At 36.9% G+C, this 21,563-nt stretch overlaps 1 protein-coding gene across 6 annotated transcripts in view; it reads right to left on the reverse strand.

The window, feature by feature from the left end:
- Window positions 1-439: 439 nt before the first annotated feature.
- The window catches only part of HLTF (helicase like transcription factor), a 30,123-nt gene continuing 8,999 nt past the window's right edge, over window positions 440-21,563 (reverse strand). For 3 of the 6 annotated variants that reach the window (XM_054204965.1, XM_054204961.1, XM_054204966.1), the window contains exons 10-24: window positions 19,996-20,083; window positions 19,196-19,284; window positions 18,249-18,338; window positions 17,929-18,026; window positions 16,508-16,651; window positions 15,534-15,672; window positions 14,638-14,773; window positions 14,147-14,326; window positions 13,570-13,694; window positions 12,192-12,370; window positions 9,091-9,219; window positions 7,580-7,692; window positions 7,104-7,284; window positions 3,440-3,520; window positions 440-2,750 (exon numbers count right to left, since the gene is read on the reverse strand). In XM_054204965.1, the coding sequence (XP_054060940.1) occupies window positions 2,598-2,750; window positions 3,440-3,520; window positions 7,104-7,284; window positions 7,580-7,692; window positions 9,091-9,219; window positions 12,192-12,370; window positions 13,570-13,694; window positions 14,147-14,326; window positions 14,638-14,773; window positions 15,534-15,672; window positions 16,508-16,651; window positions 17,929-18,026; window positions 18,249-18,338; window positions 19,196-19,284; window positions 19,996-20,083 (1,925 nt within the window). In that variant the 3' untranslated portion in view covers window positions 440-2,597. Of the gene's footprint in view, window positions 2,751-3,439; window positions 3,521-7,103; window positions 7,326-7,579; window positions 7,693-9,090; window positions 9,220-12,191; window positions 12,371-13,569; window positions 13,695-14,146; window positions 14,327-14,637; window positions 14,774-15,533; window positions 15,673-16,507; window positions 16,652-17,928; window positions 18,027-18,248; window positions 18,339-19,195; window positions 19,285-19,995; window positions 20,084-21,563 lie in introns of those variants that run through there. The other 3 variants (XM_054204963.1, XM_054204964.1, XR_008466928.1) reach the window with 3 other exon arrangements.

The raw sequence follows: 21,563 nt of genomic DNA on the forward strand, positions 1-21,563 counted from the left end.
CCAAACTCTATACAGCATATTTTCAATAAAATGACCTTTATGTCATTATCTGCCACTATTTCCTCTGTAACTACTGCAGGCAGCACTTGCAGAAAAGTAGAGATCCCTTTTCATCCCTTGTAATATTATCACTTGATACATCAAACAATTTTCTGCTCCAAAATGTAGTTACTCAAAGCAGTAACACTATACTCAGAACATAACTCAAAAGAATCCTAGCCCTGCTTAGATTGCGACTCAAGTATTGGAATTCCATTTTAAAAAGCATATAATCTAATATAAGGTGTTCCTTAGATGGTGACAACTCAGAGCAACTCTTAAAAGTTTTAGAAGCATTTTGTTTTCATTTACATCTGTGTTTTATGTAGGGGGTAAAAAAATAACACAGAATGGTAGAGTCTTTGGAATTAAAAATGTTAAGTTTGTAATTACAAACTTTAATTTCTAGAACATGCCACAGAATATACCAAATAGCCAAAGACTATTTACAGATCATGAAAAGCAAAAATAAACCCCAAACAACCAGAACACCATGGTTTTTAACAGCCCGTGTTAACTGAACAGCTCCATCAAATCAGACAGGACTTTTCTCCTCTCAGCTTTGACCCTTAACTGTTCTCTTGGATACATTAATGGCTTTCTTGGGAGAGACCTTAACTAGCCATACAGCTTAGTACTAACTCCAGTAAGTTTTTATTTGGCTTTGGAACATGAAAACCATCATCTAGTAGAGGAAAAATGATATTAATAATTGTTTTCATAATCATAACTCAGCCACTCTGCAAAATGTCAGTATGTTTTAACACAAGTAATGATGTAGCTTGACTAGCCCTTGAAATGTGTCTCTTCCTCATGGAATTTTAACTTGGAAACTGGAAAGAATGACACTCAGCCAAATCTCTCATGCATAATCAGGAATTATTTCTCCAGCTTATCTTAGAATCTAAATGACAAAAACACAAAGGAAGTTTAACTTACATAAAGTCTGTGAGGAGAAAAAAAAAATCCAAACCAAACCAATTAACACTTCAATCAGGTGTAGCTCTGTTTTCTTATTCTTTTGTCAACTTTCCAGTGACAGCCAGTTAACTGGGGTTCATGCTGTCTTCCATCATTCATGTATTTTTAATTCTTCCTCTAACAGACTGAAAACATACTTTTTACCACAGCTAAGATGCTGGCTCCCCCAAAACTGCATCAGCTTATTAGGTTACCTATTTTGAATTCCTTTCTCGCTCCTTCCACTGGCTCACTGTTTCTCCAAATATCAGACATCTTCCCTTTATTTCTCAGTCCTTTTCAATTTACTCTGTTTGCAATTCATCTTATAATCAGCTGGCTGGTATTCTAAGACATAAGAAAAGGTGAAAGGCATCAGAAGCAAATCAGATTCCATTTGTCTGGTGCCAAATGCACTTCCTGAATCTAAACGGGACCTAAACATAGCAATCTCAGCCTCCAATTCTGAGTGTAACAGGGAAGGCAGCCTAGCGTTAAGAAAACACATAATAGAAGACCAGGATCAAATGGAAAGAGAAAGAAGGTACAGACAAGAATATTCAACTAATACTGCACTGAGATTCTTCAGTGCTATTTATTACTTTGCAGTACACAAACACAAGTTGTTTACTAAGTTCTTCCTCTATAAATCAAGACGCATCCAGATCAGCACTCCATTAAGACACATCTATGGGATTGGAGAAGCACTTAGCAATGCAAGACAAGTGTTAGAAAGCTGGCAGGTATTAAAATAATTTGTTTTGTTTAATTTATTTTGCAAGGGATAACTGATTCAGTGACAAGTGAGTGGGTCATATTCTACTTTGCACATAGCGCAATCGTATTGTGTGAAAGTATTGGAAAGCACGTTATCAATACGAGCCTATGATTTTATCCAAATCACAAAACTTTTACTGTTACAGAAGTTAGTGGAATCCTGTTAAAGGAAGTAAAATATTAAAAGAAAGTGTTATACAAATTTAAGTACTTCATTTTTACTAGCTCATGGGAAGTCATCAACAGAGGAACTCCCTGCTGCATCTCTGTATTATTCAGAAATAGTAAAAAAATACTTTAAGATTTTGAATTAAATACCATCTTTGAACATTGCATACAAAAGTAAGAATTCCTTATGAAGAGATCACTGAAAAAAAACAATCCAGATAATCTGTTTGGTTATCAGGAACACTGAGACTGAACATAAAGCTAATTAATTTCTCAAGGGTTTTGTCTCAAGTGCAGCACGTTATTTACTCTCTGTTACCTTTTCACCTCTAAAAAGAGATTCAATTCTTGCAAGTTACGATGCACGAATATGCATTTATTTTTTTTATGGATTTCTAATGTAGTCTTAAGCATTGCCGTAATAAGCAACATTTTGAAGAAATTAACACTGGAAAGATCTCAGGAGTGCAAATCAAGTTTGTGCATTTCTAAATTAACATTTAGGAGCAAATTAGTTTTTATAATTTATTTGAGGCATTTATGTTTTGACCATAAAGACACCAAAACTAGAAGTTAGCATGAGACGTAAATTGAAGAGCAGTATTAACTAAAATATTAAATATATTATTTACTCAAAATACCACAGTTTCAAGCTATAAATCAATAAGAGCCTTAATTTCATTAATTTTGGTTTGTTTTGCTTCACTTGCTGAAGGCTTTTTGGTAGCAAAGGCTCCTGCTGCAAGTTCCCTCTTCTTGTTCTGAATTTTCAGCATTTTTTCTTCCACTGAATCCTTCACAATGAACTGGAAAAAAAACAGCCCAACTGAAATGAAGGGATTCTTTTTTTTTTTTAATTAAAGTTTAGGATGAGAAATGTAGGTACTTTGGAGAAAAAAAAAAAGCAGAGTTACATCATTTCATTACTACTTTTTAAGTAAAACGCAAGAGGGAAGGGTTATAAAGCAGCTGGAGGAAAAGGGTTGTCATTTTAATTTTTTCTTGCCTTTTTTTTTTAAACACTTATTGAAAGAATATCTGTCTCTTCTTTGCTACTTATAATAGAAGACAGCCTGTCTTCAATTTCCCAAGTAATATTTTTGTGACTGGATATTTATGAGACAGACCAGCTGCTCTTCCGCAGCTAAACAAGCTGCTATGACAAAAGCAAAGGTGTTTTATATACTTTCACAACAAAACTAATAGCCAGGCTAGGCAACAGCAATACTACCCCATCTTAGTCACTCCAAATAGCTCAACAGGGACATCTAATTTCTAAAATGATTTAATGGGAAGTAGGTTACATTTAATAAAATCTTAAAATTGAAAGCCCACATTTCAAAAAAAAAATAAAAAAATAAAAAAATCACAATTTAAGTTTACTGGTGAGACATATGTTGTCACAATTCTTTTAAAAATATAGTAAAGCTTTTTGGAAAATAATGTATTTATTCATAATCAGAAAACTGTTCAAACAGATCATCTCTGAACTCACCTTTGTAATAACAACATCATGCTTCTGACCCAACCTGTGACACCTGTCAAAACACTGGTCTTCCGCAGCAGGATTCCAAGCCTATCAGTAGCAGCAAGGAACAAGTTAATAACCTCCCTTCAAAATACACAGTAAGATGCACATGGAATCACAAAGAAGTTATTGTACCATAAGCTCTTGAACAAATATTGCTTGCTGATTAATTACACACAACCTGACGTCTCACTCTTAAAGCATCCTGCTATAAAGAAAGTTTTGAGAACTTCTAGTTATATATTCATAACAAGCAGGATCAGTTAAATGCTTTAAAAAAAAAAACTAAGTCTGTCAAGAGTCTAGGGGACATTGAAACAATCTTGTTATCATTCTAATTCTGAAATAAACAGTTCATATACTAACTGCCTCAGTACCCTTTTCCTGATAGCAAAGCCTAAACCAGCTGAACACAGGCACTTATTTATCAGTAGACTAAGTCCCCTGACTGCTAAGAAAGAAAATGTATACTTCCATTAGTATATACAATAATCACCAAGTTAGGTAAACAAGAAACTTGATGAACACAAAGTGGTAGTGTAGCTGTTCCTACTTATGCTTAGGGTATAACACTAAATATAAGGATTTGTGAAATGCCAAGTCCGTACTCTGCATTTTTCCAGCATTTTTTTCTACCTAAAGGTACAGTACTAGTAGTTCTCACAGAATGGATATTTAAATCTACCTAAAATGTAATAATGTTCTGTGATAAGCAACTCTCGTGCAATGGGCTCACCTTGCCATGTCACCCACATGATGAAAGTTATCTAGGAACTCTTCTTAATCCCTTTCTATAGAAGGGGGGAAAACACAGCACTAGGCTAGCACAAAAAATTCATTTGAGATTCTAAGAACCTCTGATGCCTAAACACATTTAAGACATGAATCTGCAAAATAAATACCAAACAAGTGCCATCACTGAAACCTGGTGGGAGGAATCCCATGACTGGAGTGCAACTATTGATAGCTGCAGGCTGTTCAGAAGGGACAGGCAAGGAAGGAGGGGCAGAGGTGTTGCCCTCTACATCAAGAAATGGATAGAGTGTGAAGAGCTGTCTTTGGAGAATAGCCAAGAGCTATGGACATTGTCTATTTGGACCTCTCTAAGGCCTTTTACATGGTCCCCCACAACATCCTTCTCTCTAGATTGGAGACACAGATTTGATGGGTGAAATGTTCAGTGGATGAGGAATTGGCTGGATGGTCACTTCCAGAGGGTAGTGGTCAATGGCTCAATGTCCAGATCGAGATTGGTGACCTTATAGCCCCTTCCAGTACCTAAAACAGGCCTACAAGAAAGCTGGAGAGGGACTTTTTACAAGGGCAGGTAGCGATAGGACAAGGGGTAATGTCTTTAAACTGAAAGAGGGGAGATTTAGATTAGATATAATGAAGAAATTCTTTACTGTGCGGGTGGTGAGACACTGTCCCAGGTTGCCCAGAGAAGCTGTGGCTGCCCCATCCCTGGAGGTGTTCAAGGCCAGGCTGGATGGGGCTTTGAGCAACTTGGTCTAGTGGGAGGTGTCCCTGCCCATGGCAGGGGGGTTGGAACTAGATGGCCTTTAAGGTCCTTTCCAACCTAAACCATTGTATTATTCTATGATGTATCTGTCACTGCAAGATGAACATTTGTGGCAAGCTACGTACAGCAAACAGTTCTAATCCTAATCTGATGTACAAACAAGATTATGTCTTGAGGAAAGATCTAATCCAAACATGGACAAGCATGTTCCATTCTATCTTTGCTGTAGTCGAGGAGGACCAAAGTGTACTACTCTCAATCTTCTTCTCTCATCAGTCCAGCAAACAAAACTGAATTGCAATACCTCTGTGCCTTTCTACAATATCTCATACAAAGGATACTGTATTTTACATGGGAAAATATGGAGAAACTTGAGCCTCGGAAAAACATCTGTATACTCATAATATGCTCACATTAAAGGTTCATATTTCTTCCGAGAGGTGAGAATTCAGCAGATATGACTGCTTTTAAACAAACAAACAAGTAATTAAAAAAAAGGGGGGGGGAGAAAGTAGTCTATGGTTGGAGACATGTTCCTCCCTTGCACTGTGGTCTAATGCATCTCAGAGAAAGAATGCAGATGTCTAAGCTACATTTCTACAACAAATCCACAGAATTTGAGTAGAAAAACTGGTTACTCCACTGGCTCCAGAGGTATGTCTGCTTCTTAAATCCTATTATTGCTGCTAATTCACTTCAAGGAATGCTGATGCATGACTGAATCTCATTCGGCACTGCACATTCAAAAGGGAGATCATAAAGGATCATGTGGCCCCACTGCCCCTTCACCAAATAGAAGTAGTCAACCACTGTCACTTGGGATGGTTACCATCACGGCATGGTTAGCAGCAGGACGAGGAGAAGTCATTCAATGGTGTATAAAGGATGCAGTTATATTTGGCGCTGGTCTGTGAGGTATAACTACATACTGTAGATTACTCAGTGTTAACAAGGTCTAGCTTATTCTCTTACCATTGCTTGCCCTAGCATGGTGTATGCATTATACCTTATTAATTATATTCATAGAAAATGAAAATTCTCTTGGACTTTCCACAATCTCTTATTCAGAGAATTGTTAAAAAAAAAAAAGTTGGACTAGATGGTGTTGCAGGTCCCTTCCAACTGAACTATTCAATGCAACACATACAGAAACAATACTTGTGAAGAGGTATCACAGTTCATGAAAAACCTTTTTCCAAGGCAACTTCTCCATACTCTCACTCTTTGTCTTCATGCTGTTATTATCACTAACCTGATGTCCAAGCTAGTACATTTTCTTTACTATTCATGTTACCAGATGCCCAAGTCCAAAGCTACACTATTATTTTCATTTACTTCAGTTTTGTTTTCAAGTGCACAAACTGCAGAATTTGTCTGTTTCCAACTGCCAAAAAACTAGGACATCAGAGCAGAAAGTAAATAGTGGGGAAGGGAGAAAATGAACAGAAAAACTTCTACGTTGTACAATGACACAAGACATAAACCAATTCTGTTAAGAATATCATTGTGCTATCAATAAATGTAATTTACATTTTTATTCCTTACAAGTAATTTTGCATTCCTGAGTGCTTTAATGAAAGGAAAAAACTTCCTAAATTTAGATACCACCATCTTTCTCAGTCTCCTACAACCACAAAAAGTAACCTCAGACTAATATCTGTCTTTATTAATAAATTCACAAAAATAACAGAAAAGACTAAAGCAGAGAAGCACTGCATCATAACTCAGAAAAAAATACACTGGTCTGAAATTCCACTTTATGGCTTTTGAAGTTATTAAATAAAACAAACAGAAAACCACATTCAAAAGTATCATAAAGAAAGAGAAAGAAATAAAGAAGGAACAGATATCAAATGCTACACACCACTTTGTTACCAGTACTATTAGCATTCTTTCCATTCACAGTAAATAAATGGACAGCACAAAAATATTGCGTTAAAACAAAAACATGCCAGGGAAACCAATGAAGAAAAGCCCTATTTGCCCTTTAACAGATACTCATCAGTGTTGATCATTCTCAGAGGGGCTTTCCTTCTACCTCTTAGGAAAACACCAAAAAGGAGCTTCACCTAGATTAAGCCACATCATTATGAACAACCCATTACTCACAGGATCCATTAAAAACACTCGGGAAGCTGCTGTCAGATTTAATCCAACTCCACCTGCTTTCAGAGACAAAAGCATTACAGTTGGGGATCCTGCTTGGCTGCTTTGGAAACACTGAATTGCTTCTGCTCTTTTCTTCTGTGCCATTGACCCATCCAAACGAGTAAAGGCAAACCCTGATTCTCTGAAGAGAACGTAAAAATGTTCCATTTAACAATCCATTTTCTGTGACAACAGGAAATAAATACATTAAATTCCTGACCTCTACTTTGAAAAGCATATTTTAAATTCTGCATTTAACAGGTGATACATTAAAAATAAGAATGAGATTCATGGCTTTATTCCACTAAACAAAGCATTTAAGTAATTTGTTTCTCTTCTGAAGTTCTAAAAAACAAAAGGATGCTATATTCTTTGAGAGATCTTTCTAAATACCATAAAGGCATGCATTTATTAAAAATGACAGTAGTTCTACTTACTTCAAGGGATTTTCTATCAGTGACAGGAAAGTTGTGAACTGAGAAACCACCAGACATTTAGCAGTTGGATTATCCCTCCGGAGTTCTATCAAAGCATGCATGAGAGCGTTTATCTGAAATCAAATGGAGACTTATGCAGCTTATTCTCACTTAGTTTGATTCCACTCCTACAGGTGCTTTGATAAAGTTCACATCAATTGAGAAACCACTGTTCAGTAATACCTTTTAAACGAACTAATCTTAAATTCTGTGGGTAGGGTTTCTTTTAGCTTCCAAAGGAAACTAAGGGTTGAGCACTTCTAATGGTCACAAACTGGGGAAAAGGATTCACATACCATTTTCCAGACACACTTCCCACTGTCAGGAGTCAACAATTCCCCTACCTCCAATCCATATGGAAAAAAGCAGCAGAGTACCAGAACTCTGAAAAGTAAGGCTTAAGCAAGGGACAGCCACAAGGCAAGTGCTCTCCTGTAGCCATACTCAAGAAGCAAGAAAGGCTTCCCCTGGGAATGTTCAGGCAAATAAGCTATGGAAGACCCTTGACTAGGCATGACAGAAAATAAAGAGGCACCAGAAGCACACTTGGGACCAACACGAGAACAAAAAGAGCAAGGAATTGGATCTGAGGCAGAAGAACACTGACAGTTTCTCATTTAAGGTTTAGCTATGATGAGGTAAAGAACCACTAACTAGAGAATGCAAGTAACTCCATCAGGTAAACAAGAAAAAAAAGTTAAAAACATCTTAATTTATTCTAGAGCACAATGTCCCAAACTAGTTCTTAGGTCTCCACAGAAGGATTTTTAGGGGATAAATTTATAAGCAACTTTTGAAAGAACAATAACTTCATTACAAATTAAAATTAAAAATTTCATGTTTCAGAAAAGCAGTCTCAAAACAAAAAGGTCATAATACAGGCAGGAAGATATAACTTCTAGCAGCAAATGCACAATGAAGGTGAGGCAAAAATAAATGTGGCAGACCTTCAGAAACAGGTCAGCAAAGTAAAATAAAAATATCTCACTAGGTTATCTGACAAGTGTTATATTGAACACATGATGCCCATTCAGTTTTCCCCTCTAGTGCAGAATATATATTCTTTAGACAAGTTTTAAGAAAGAAGGATTTCTTTAAATTTTTAGTTTCCAAAAGTAAATTAAGAGCTGAATAGTTTCAGTGGTTATAGAACTACTCTATCTTCAGAAATAGAAACATAAGGCAAAGCAACAGCTCTTTTACCAATAGTTTTTTTTAATTAATACACATCTATGTACTGTACAGTGACCAGCATCAAATTACAAGTGGTGCTCCTCTTGTCTTGTTTGTTTAGTGATGAGATTTTATTATGCGTTTTCTCCTGTGCTGGCTAGACATGCTTGCAGACTTTTAAATAGTAATTTAAAGTACGTTATGCACATGTGAAGTGTGTTCAGCATATTTACATAAAAATTCTAGAAAGTGCTCTACAAAACCATAACAAAAGCTGAGTAAAACACAATGGAATGTACCTTTGAACTGGATATCCACTCCTGATCAGACTTTTTTCCATTATTGGTGTCTATTTCCTCTTCTAGGGGACATTCCACCAACTGCTCTACTTGAAGCTCATTCCTACAGAGAGGGCATTTGGCATTTGGCTACGAAAAACCCCAAATAACATTAGAAGAAACATATTAGGTCAAATTATTTATAGTGAGTACTAAAGACTTTACAAAGCATTTGTATTTCATTCAATTTATGAAATTATTACATAGGTGTGTTCACACAAAAAAATCCTCAGAAGTGCATTCATTCTTGTAACACACTGCTTTGTCACTTCTGACATAACAATTAAAATACTTTGTGAGAACACAAGGTGACATAAATGCTACATGTTTTAAAAACACTCAGCCTCCCCTGAAAGTGGTTTTCTTTCTGAGCATATTTATACTTGAAATAAGCAGCTCAAGATTTAAAAGCAAGCAAATACTTGTGCTATGGGGAGAAGACTATTTAAAATACCAGAAAAATAAACCAACTTTCAAAGACAAGATCTTTCTTAGTTACAAACAAAGAATGACCTTTTACCCTTTTTCTTCAAAGCCTGCACAGAAATAATAGCAGTCTGATGAAATATGCTTTGTCAGGGCCAGACACGGGGTATCTTCTCTTTTTCCCCAACAGACATGAGAAACGAGACATAATTTAACACCAAATGCTTTTTTTCTGAAGCATACTCTCAATAAGGCAAAGTTTAGACTTTATACAATAGCACTTCCGTAGGACTACTCACAAAATTTAACAAAAGACTGTGTGCACTATAAAAATACACAACTTTGCGAAGCAAAAACAACAAACGTTAAAAACTTTTGGCAAACAGAGCAACCCTTTAAAATTAGCTAACTCGGTTTATAGAGTAACCTGGCCACAAAACCAAGGCATCTTTAGACAGCCTGCAAAGCAAACCTCACAAAGATTATGAATACTGCGGGCTACTAATCTCATGGAATGAACCCCCAGCCCATTAAAGAGGCTGGCAGTCACAATCTGCATACATGAATTTACTGAAGCAATAAAGATATCCTTTCAAGAGACAGAATCTTAACACAAACGAATCTGAAATAAGAGTCTCAAAAAAAGCTGCAAAAACTTCCTTGGGAATTGATTCAAATGAAGAATCACTTCAAATTTAAGAAAGCCTTACTCACTCTCTGATTTATAAACTCATATGATAGTTCAACTTCAAAAGAGCAGAATCCACACCCACCCCTGTTCAGACTTCACTACCATGAAAGCTATCTGTGGAACAATGTGGGATGGGACAAACGCCCTACTTCTACAGATTCCAAGGTCCTTTCTAGGCAAAGCATAGTAAATAACTTGACTGTACAGTCAAGTAATACAGATTCCATGTCGTAACACAATTTATTTCTCTGCATGCCTAAATACGCCTGAAGGTTGAGTAGGGGCACCAACTGTTACAGACACATCAAGAACCTCTCCACTGGAAAAAGGCCCCTTCAAGTGCTCTTTCCTTAAGAGAATAATTTCACGTCACTAGTTTCCCCTCAAAATTCTCAGAAACTCTCGACTGGGATATCTGCATCAGAATCTTTTGTGTCTGGCAACGAAACAACGTCAGTCTACATCCCAGACCAACAATTCCCACCTTTGTCTTGTTATGTTGACTGATTATGCACAAGCAGGGACTAATTTGTCCCCTGCTGCCTCCTATAAAGAACACCACCTAGGTTTAGCCTGGCACTTGCAGCTCGACTGTGGCATAACAATTTCAGAGAGAAAGTGTAGTAGCACTGGATGGTGAGACTACCACACTATCAGGTTGCCCTAGAAAGGAAAGGGCAAACAAGAAGGAAAAGCATAGCTTAGAAGTGCACAACAAAAATAAATACCATGTTTTTCAAAAAAGCAATCAAAAGACGCTCATCCACAAGCTTATTCTGGAGAGAGTGCAGAGAAGGGCCATAAAGGTGGCCCTCATGGTTAGGCCATGGATAACCGCATGGTTATCAGCTTCTACAGGAAGGAGAGTTTTAGTTTATTTTAGTTCATGATTTTAGTTCAACAGTCAAATTCCAATGCACAGCTGTGGTCTCTTTTAAGCACAAATATATATATATATATATATATATATATATATATGTATGCATGCATACATGCATATGTATATATGCATCACATCCCATACAAGCAGCGAAGAGGCATCCAGCCATATGAAGGTATACTGGATGCAATTGCTTTTACCCTAGGGACAAAGTAAGGTGAGAACTACAGAAAAGGTCTCTGAAAATACTGATGGACCTTAACATTCAGTTTGACAGCTACTCTCTCCGTAGTTTGACTTCAGGCCAAGAGTTTTTATAATCATAGAATGGTTAGAGTTGGAAGGGACCTTGAAGGCCACTTAGTTCCAACCTCCTTGCCGTGGGCAGGGACACCTCCCACTAGACCAGGTTGCTCAAAGCCCCATCCAGCCTGGCCTTGAACACCTCCAGGGATGAGGCAGCCACAGCTTCTCTGGGCAACCTGGGCCAGGGTCTCACCACCCTCACAGTCAAGCACTCCTTCTTTAATATCTAATCTAAATCTCCCCTCTTTCAGTTTAAAACCGTTACCCCTTGTCCTATCACTCCACTCCTTGATCAAGAGTCCCTCCCCAGCTTTCCTGTAGCCCCTTTAGGGACTGGAAGGGGCTCTAAGGTCTCCCCGGAGCCTTCTCTTCTCCAGGCTGAACAACCCCAACTCTCTCAGCCTGTCCTCACAGCAGAGGGGCTCCAGCACTCTGATCATCTGTGTGGCCTCCTCTGTACCCGCTCCAACCGGTCCATGGCCTTCTTATGTTGGGGGCCCCAGAGCTGGAGGCAGCACTGCAGGGGGTCTCACCAGAGCGGAGTAGAGGGGCAGAATCCCCTTCCTCGACCTGCTGGCCACACTACTGGGGATGCAGCCCAGGATACAGTTGGCTATCAGCTGGATAACCCAGCTGATAACACGGCTTGCACTGTTCACCATTTACGATTTAAAACAATAGCTAGATTGCCTTCTGGTGATACCAGTTCATTGCTTTTGAATAGCTATTACAATTAACTGTAACCATAGAAAAACCAACCTGTTCACTTCTGATGACTTCAAAAATACATGGCTTACAAAACACATGCGCACAGCGTGTTATCACAGGAAGAGTCAGTGATTCCAAGCAAACTGCACATTCTTCATCTGAACCAGAGCTCAGAACCAACTTCATTTTACTCACTAATGTCTCACGCAGTTCTTCAGGAGTTTTATTATCTGCAAATATAGGAAGATACTTAAAACCAGAGGTCACCATACAGGAAACACTGTGTGCTGGCACACATCCAAAATGAAATTAGGACAGTTTATACACAATGAGAATATAGCCCTCAATGTATAAAAACACTAGCTGCCAAATCCTACAAAAAATTCCAACTTACTATTTCAAAAGACATTAAGAGTAATCTTACTTGGAAAAATGGTAAATAGAATTCAAAGAACCTCAACTGCACGCTCAGTGGTAAGTACACATACGACACAAAGCCTAATGGGAACAAGCAGTTTTCATATGGCAACAGTTCAAGTAGTAACAAGACTATGGAGATGACACTATTTATAGTTAAGACTGCTTTATTTTTTAAGTAAAGAAATTCAAATCACACTAATTACTAATTAACTTCTAAATAATTATTGAACAATTATCCAATCATTTCTCCATCCTGTATTTTTCAGGAAGATAAACGAAAACCTTCTAAAAAAGGTTCTGACCATACCTCACTGATCTTTCAGTTTCCTAAAAAAAAAAAAAAATCACGCCTATGCCAACAGCATCTCAAAATAGTATTTTTCAAAATAGTAAGTTTGAGATTTCTCAAATTTAGAGTATTTCAAACAGACTCTACTTTCTTCTGAAAGACATGCATATCATTTTTAACTCTATGCAGCCGTACAGCTCTGGCTTGTCAAAAATTAAATCCCACTCTCCTTTCAGTTCTCTGTGTTCACCCTTCCTTACAGCTGCAACAAAGTCAACAGTTTCCTATTCTGCTGAAGAGGCAGTTGTTCTGCTGACATGGCTACCAATCTACAAGCCATTCCCCAAAGCTCCTCTACATCTTCTCTCCTGAGGCAAAGAAAAAAATTTGCTGTAAAAGCACTTCTGTAAATTATTACAACAACAGATACATTGCTTTTTAACAAGCATACTGCATTTGGCTCAGCAGAGGTCCTCTTCGGTCATTTCTGTATGGGCTGTCAAAGCTTATTAACTCCTGCTTCCAGCTTTTGTAACTATTCATACATCATTGCTTTCATTCATATTCGAGTATGTGCTCAAGTACCCACTACTCAAACATATTCAAACATATTATGGTACAAAAAAAATAAAGGTAACAAAGCTAAAAATTCAATAATCCAAGCTGAAAAGAGGAAGGCTGAAGCTAGAAAGCTTGGAAAACACAAAAGCGTTCACTCACCAGCTGAAAAACTAGAGGAAGATGTATTTATGCAAAGATGAGGATGGCAACAAAGCTGCCTCAATCTAAGCAGGACACCAAGGATGTCAGCATAGTGAGCTAGCACAGTCCCTTCACTGAAAAATCTGAACAAGAGTTTTATCGTTAGTGTGAAATGCTACAGCCTCAAGTAACAGGTATCAGTGATTAAGTTTAGCTGTTAGAATGATGTTTTGATTTTTCACTTTCCTGTTTGAACATATCTTCTCAAATCCGCTTCTGAAACAAGGTACAAAATGCTACCAGTACCATGTTTTACTAGAAGAAATGCTAATACGTGGTGACAAAAATTTACGGTCATTCTTTACGTACCTGGTACCCTTGTTTCTCACAAGACAGGACTTTTAATATATAGTTCTGCAATAGTCTCTATTTCATTCTTCAGAACTGAACAGATGCTATGCTAATTTGCAATTATTAGCTTACAGCATACAAACTGATACACTTCACTACTAGAGCTAACATAATCAAAACTTCCAAAACACAAGTTTGTGATATCAAACTTCAACCTTCAGGATTAAGAAAGCCTTCTACTTACCTGCTAATAGCAGCTTTGCCCTCCTTCTTCACAGACTGATAGATTTGTCTCTCTTCCTCTGTCAGCGTAACATGCTGAATAAGTACTTTACGTTCTGGTAACTCCAAAATGGGTTTTCCTTTAACTTTACTTGTTTTAGTTCTTCTAAGGGTAATACTCCTAATCAGAGACTGTAAACGCCTAAAAATACGTATTATAGACAATATATTACCCAGCTGGGGTTGGTTTGTTGTTTGTTTCTTTTTTTTTTTCATTTTATTGCATAAATACATATTCTGTACAAAATCCAAGTGCAACAGTACAATATAATTCATTAATTTGAAATATTAAATAATTTGAATTATATAGTATTTATTAATTTGAACTAAAAAAGCTGAAATAAGCCCTGATGACACATGCATTTCAATTTTAAACGTAAAGCACTAATTCATCCCATTGCCCAAGCACTGCCAGTCATACTCATTCACAAACCCTTTAGGAACACTTCATACCCAAGTCCTCCTTGAGCTCCCATTGTGACTGGACGTTGAATTGTTCTGTGCCACCACTCTCGATCAGTAAAAGGTTTCAGTTTTAAGAAGGAAATAAGAGACCACAAATCCTTTACAGAATTCTGGATAGGAGTGCCTAAACAGAAAAGAAACAAACAAAAAAAGATTGTAAAACCTCAAAGAAACTAAAAAAAACAAATGTTTGGTCAAAGTGAAAGTTCTGTGCTTTCTCCAAACCATGCATCATGGACAAGGCCTCTCATAACTAGGTTGACATGTCATTAAGTATAATACAAGTTATTTTTTTAAATTAAAATATTACAAAACACTTAAAAGTGTAAGACTGAGAAAACTGTAGGTCTCAGTTCTAGAAAGACTTGGATGTTAATCTTTCCATTTCAGCTTCACGAGCAGTGGTTACATCATGATCTTCTTTAAATTACATTTAAGGATCATATGCTTGCATAGTCCCTGGCAGTTTTTAGGATGACTACTACATTTCAAAAAGCTACTAAGGTTTAGATAAGTATGCAAGAGGTTGAGCTTCTAACCAGGCATGTCACATCATAAATAGGTCCCTTTTTACTTGCACTTCCACCAAACATGCATATCAAAAGTTATTTTAAAAATTTGTGTCTACTAACTGAATAAAAACAAAAACTAAAAAAGCCCAACCAAACCACAAAACCAAGCAAACAAAATCAAAAACAACTAAAAGAAGACACATCTAACGAACTGTCAAAAACGAGATGAAAAACATTCCAAACGAATCTGACACAGACAGACATTAGCCATCTCCCAGAAAAAGCCAAAGTGGAAAGCCCAAATGGAAAACACAAGATGGTGTTATTCTGAGATGATCTGCACTGCATTTTCTCTGCTGTCAAATATTTTACCTGTAAGTACCCATCTTCTGTGTCCCTCCAGATTTAAGGCAGCTTTAGTTTGCTGAGCATTTGGGTTTCGTATAGTGTGCCCTTCATCCAGCACAATTCTCAGCCATTTGACTTTGTGTAAAGGGCTGTCACCTCTGATCTGAAACACGGTATTTTTTTAATCTTTTACTCAAATTAAAATACGTTTTTTCAGTTTGGATGAAATACAACAATTCCACAATTAATGATGGATAGTATTTATTCACATCTTGTTTATTTATCGGCACAGAAGAGCAAAACTAAGAATGAGGCGTTCCTTCTTTTAGGTTTAACAATTCCCGGAAAATGTTACCACTCTTCTCATACTTGAATATGAGCAATGAGCTACAGCAAAAATAAGCTAAGCCTGAAAAGAAGGCAGGCTTCAAAGACAGAGATATGGAAAATGGATCAGAGAGCAAATTACAAGTTTATCTTATATTTAAAGATGTAATCTTCAGGCTTTTAAAATGGCTGGAATTTCTACGAAAACATAACTTTACAAACTTTACAAATACATCTCATGCAATGAGCTACCTGGTTGCAGCCCATGTGCAACAAGAACTATGGAATTATGTTTTTATATGCTCCATACTCTTTGAATTTGATAGGGGCAGGCAGAAATGAGATCCTCATGTCACTGAGATTATTTTTTTTTTTTTTTTTTTTTTTTTTTTTTTTTTACATACACACTTGCTATCCTTTTCTATCCTTAAAAAGACTCTTCCCTAAGCTGTCATTATTGTAGTCAAATTTTCTCTACAGGAGCAATCAATAAAAAGCTCCTTTCACTACCACAGTGAACCCGTAAGAAAGCATGTAAAGAAAAACTACAGTTATAACCTTTTGATTGCCTACCACTATAGCACTTGCATATACCGCCACCATTAGCCCAAACATGGGGAGACTTTAACAGTAAGGGATCTTCAAAGAACACTTTTTTCTCATTTACTTACTCCGTAATCAGTAGCTAAGATGTTGTACGTTGTCAGAACGATGTCTTGTTCTGAAAGAACTGATGGGTCTTTGCTACGGTCAGAACCATAATAAACATAAATATTTACATGAAAATCTTGGCGGATATGTTGTTCAAACTGGTCCTGAAAGAAAAGTTGTCAGAAGTCATCCAAAAGATACTGTTACAATAAAATTCTTGTAAGTTGCCTTAACTAAAAATCACTTCCTCTAGCTCTGAGCCATTCTACATCCACTTATACAAAAGCAATTTGAACTTGGGTTTCTTTTTACCTTTCCACTCAGGTGAGAAGAGGGACCAGAATTAGTCACCTCAGTCATTAGTAATAGACATGGTATAAGATCCTGATAACTCTACCTCTACTTCTTGCACAGTATAAATTCACATCCTGGTGGTATATGCACTTCAGAATCCACTGTTCCTCCCAAACTGTAGTGGAAGAGCTTTTATGTTCTTTTTCACTTTCTGCCTTCATCTTCTCTTTGTTTATTCTTTCACTGTTCATTTACAGCTTCTTCCCCTTACTGGATTAACCACCTGAGTTTTAACATAAATGACTGCACAATTGTCAAAGTATTCATTTTAAAACCAGCGTTTATATTCCCTGTGTTTGTTCTATGAAGCACTCAGCATAAAGTAATCTCGACAGCCAAAAAAAAAAATCAATACTTTGATTTTTGAAGCACCAGACTCATAACTTTTCTTTTTTCAGTTTTGAATTGACAGAGTACTAGTTTTTTTACACTATTTGATGTTTCCCAATTACATGATTTTAATGTTTTACCTACAATCCTTTTCTTATTAATGTTCTAACCACAGACAGCAAAAACTTCCAAAAACGTAACTTGAAAGTTAGATATCCCCTTAATATTTGTCAGGAAAACAAAAAAGTTTAACTAATGCAGAGACGGAAGCCAGAAGGGTCCTTCAGCCTGTTTGCCCTAGCAGACCTACTCCCACAAATCACCAACAGGATCGCCAAATTACTGAGCACTTCTGTGAAATTAAGTGTCACATGCACTACCAATAATGTACAATAATACTTTATTTTGAGCATGCCAGAAGAAGGACATGTTCTCCTCCACCTTCCTCATCTGGTTTAGAGGAGTTAATTCACACGAGTTCCAGAAACGCAAAAGTGAATCCGCCTAGTCAAAAGCAGGGAATGCAAAGTGAGCTTGCTCTTTCTGATAGCAGTGAGCTCGCTACTCACGGAACTGCACTCTCATCACAATATTACTCCGGTTTCTAAATTTCTATCAAAGCCTCCCTTGTGAAATCAGCTCTGTTCCATAAAAAAGGAAAATCATGACCTTTTACTAGCATGAAAGACTAGAGGGAGTACTACTACTACAGGATCGTAATGAACATCCATCACATTTACACATTAACAGCACTTACAATCCAGTTGCTTAGGACAGACAGTGGACATACAATCAGTGTTGCTCTGGGGCCAACATCAGTCAGTTGAGAAGAAATACTCTGAACACTAGTGGTACCTGAGAACAAAGAAGCCGTATTTAGCGGCATTAACAGCTCACTTCAAAGCAAAGTAGAAGTTCAAGAAACTTATGGTTCCCTGAAGTCCTTTCTAGATTTCTTTACCCGAAAAACATCAAAACAATTTACAAAGACTTAAGCTTCACCTAAGTCAAATATGTATAATACTTCAGCTTCAGAAAAACTCAGAAATTAACGTTATCTGTTTATCTCCTCATTACCTTTTCTCTTTGTTTGTCTTTTTAAACAAGTAGATGCAGATAGAAGAACAGATGCAAAGCCACTGTCTTCTTGGACATGACAAGAGGTTGCTGCAAAAAGCCAAACAAACATACATGTTTCATACCATGCAGAACATATGCATACATTTATTTTTATGACAAGTTTCATAAAAGTCAAACCTGTTAAACAACTTCTCTCCCATACAATAACGTAGAGTATCTCAAGTTGGAAGGGACCCATAAGGATCATCAAGTCCTGCTCCTTGCAGGACTACTTAAAAATAAGCCATAAGCATCACCCAGACGTCCCTTGAACACTGGCAGGTGTGCATGCAGAAATATAGTATCTTATACATCTATTTCAGGTTACGAATCCTCAGAGGAATGCCATTTACCAGTCATTAAAAAAAAATAGTTTAGCACAGATTTCACCCCAAGTACTTTAAACCTGAACTGCTTACTCCAGAGCACCTGTACCACTTCACTTTTTTCCATGCAAGATACTCAGTTCAACAAATGACACATGTTCTCGCCTTTTCATGATCAGTTTCAGGTATTTACCACAAAAGACGGGCTTAATATTTTGCATTTGTTTTTCCAACCGCAGTGCCCTAACAAGTCTATGTCAAACTGTAACATTTTGGCAATTTTGTTTTTCACCATCTGTCTGACCCTGCTAATAGCTTGTTACACCACCGCTCGTTCAGCTAAGGAAACAAACTACAACACTTAGGACTAAAACATTGCTTTCCCATTCAGCAATTTCTAAAATTTTCTGCTTAAAGTTTTGTTTGAATAAAAAAAAAAACAAAACAAAAAACCCAAAATAACCCAGGTAGTTTAGTTAATTCCTTTTCCAGTTAATCATAAATCCTTTTCGGTTTGGCTCCAGAAAGCAAGACACTGGGTGTCACAGTAACAAATTAAAAAAATTCCTAGCAACTTACTTTCTGTTTGTTGCGGTAGCCATTCTTCAGACTCTCCCAGATCACTGCTTCCTGAATATCTGGGCTTCTTGGCTTTATCCCTAAGATATCATCATTAAGAAAGAAAAAAAACCAAACAAACACCAAAACCCAACTCGACTACTGCTTGAATTTATGTATTAAATCTCAAGAGCATAAAGCAAATGAACTTGATATTGCAACTAAGATACCACTGTGATTTGAAATTTTTCTCTTTAGAAGGGTTAGAAAAAGGGAAAGCACAGAACACAAAGCTACGGGGTGAATGATGTGAATGATGCCCATAAAACTTGGAACAGATTATCACTGAAGTTCACACCAATTATAGGAAAAGGCTAGTGTGGTGGGAAGGTTCAAACACATCAGTAAGCATCACAACTTCATCAGCCCAAAACTGTCTCTCTGTAAGAAGCATGCCCGCAAAGTATTTCTTAACCCCTTAAAAGCCGAACTGACACTAGTAGAAAGATTACTTCACAGCCAGTTTTTCAGATGCCACACACTGATGTTAGTAGACACCTTTATTACTGAAGGAGACATCCAAACATGCAGTCGGTCAAGCCACGCAGAATGAATTAATGCTTTTTAAATATATTTCAACGTGCAACACAGATACAGAACGCTTATGATAAATGTAAGTGGAAGCATAGCACACTGAAAGGCAAGGTGAGAGCAGGAACACATTTTAGACTGAGGTTAATCATAACCAAGTATCACTTTATTTTCACTCAAAATCTATGTAGCAAACCAACAAAAAGGAAAAGATTATTCCAGCTACCTACCTTTTTGGAATACAGCTTGAGTATTTCAACAGTGTAGTTTCAGACTTTTTTATGTTAGAAACACCAGGCTCCTTCACATTGCTAGAGTCTTCATAAAGAAGAAATTGGTATTTATGAAAAACATACATAGTCTTCAACTTGGTTATCAAACCAACTTTAGCATAACTCGATCCAGAACAAGTACAAACTTCCTTTAAAACAACCTGAGTTCTGAATAGGACAAGTACTACTGATACTGCGATCACAAATGAAAAAGAAAAATACTCTTAAAACAATGGTAAGTATTTACAAAGTTATAAATGTGTACTGAATTTGAAGGTGATCAAAAACAAAAAGAAGAAAAGAGGAAAAATCAAATGTAAGCACTGTACTGTTAACAGTAAGGATACAGTTCTACAAAGAAGTTTTAAATAATGCTAAATAGGTAATTTACATGTCAAACCTTATTAATTAATGATTTCTACATTGCCCCAAACTAAATGAATAACAGCAACATTAACAGATAAAATGTGGTAACATCACAGATGTGCATGCAGGCGGGGGGGCACTGAAGGGATAACGGGGGGTGTTTTGTTTAGTTGGGGTTGTTTGGGTTTTTTTTTTTTTTAAGGTCTTCTATCAGGTAGTGAGCAAAGCATCACCTCCATGCTCTGCCAACAACAGCCTATCAGAAGCAAATGCAAAAATGAAAATGCATTAGGACAGAATTGATATCAAAACTGAAAGCAACAGCGTTTGCAAAAAGAGTTTTCCTATAACTCCAGTAAGTAAATTCATGCTTGAATTCCAGATTTAAGCTTCAGTAAAGATTTTTTAAAAATATTTTTAAAAGTTTAAAACAATCCTGAAGATGGCAAAACTTGCAAAGACTCAAGAAATAGGTATCAATTTAATGTTCAATAGGACGAGAAATGGGGGCGGGCAGGCTGTAATGGTTTGAAAGACATTATCATCACTTCTTCAGTTTAAATAGTAGAAACAGGCTCTCCCCTCACTGCTGTAAACAGTATCTTGTTAAAATGCTTGATGCTCTGGAAAAAAAAAAAAACAACTATCTTGGACGCCAGTGTAGGCACTTCAGGTTTGGTAAAGGTTCTGATTTTCTGGTCACATTCGCATTGACCCCCATGAAAGTCTGCATTTTCTCCCTTCCAGAGTACTGATAAAAACAACTTTCACCAGAGGCAGTTCTTACTAATGTATTTTCTCCCTATTGGTCCCTTTCATTTCTCTTGTGCTATCAGTTAGACCATCCATATTAAAATTCCTTGCATGGGAGAACAGCGAGGGAAAGTTACCGCGAAACTTAAAGCCCCATACGTTTCTTCAGTCATTTTCAAGAGCATGATGAGTTACAAAACATACCAACAGCAAGTGTAATTTTTCATATACACCTATAAATTCTCCCAATACAACCTGAAAACCACAGCTGTGATAAAATCCTTCTAAATACTTGTAATTTGCTCATTACTTAAAAATATTTAAAAGAGAAAAAAGTGACTTAATACAGAACCTAATTACAATTTAACTATTAATGTTCACTGTTTAAACAAACAAGATTCTAACAG

This window comes from Rissa tridactyla, chromosome 6 (assembly GCF_028500815.1).
Source record: "Rissa tridactyla isolate bRisTri1 chromosome 6, bRisTri1.patW.cur.20221130, whole genome shotgun sequence".
Classification (NCBI taxonomy): Eukaryota; Metazoa; Chordata; class Aves; order Charadriiformes; family Laridae; genus Rissa; species Rissa tridactyla.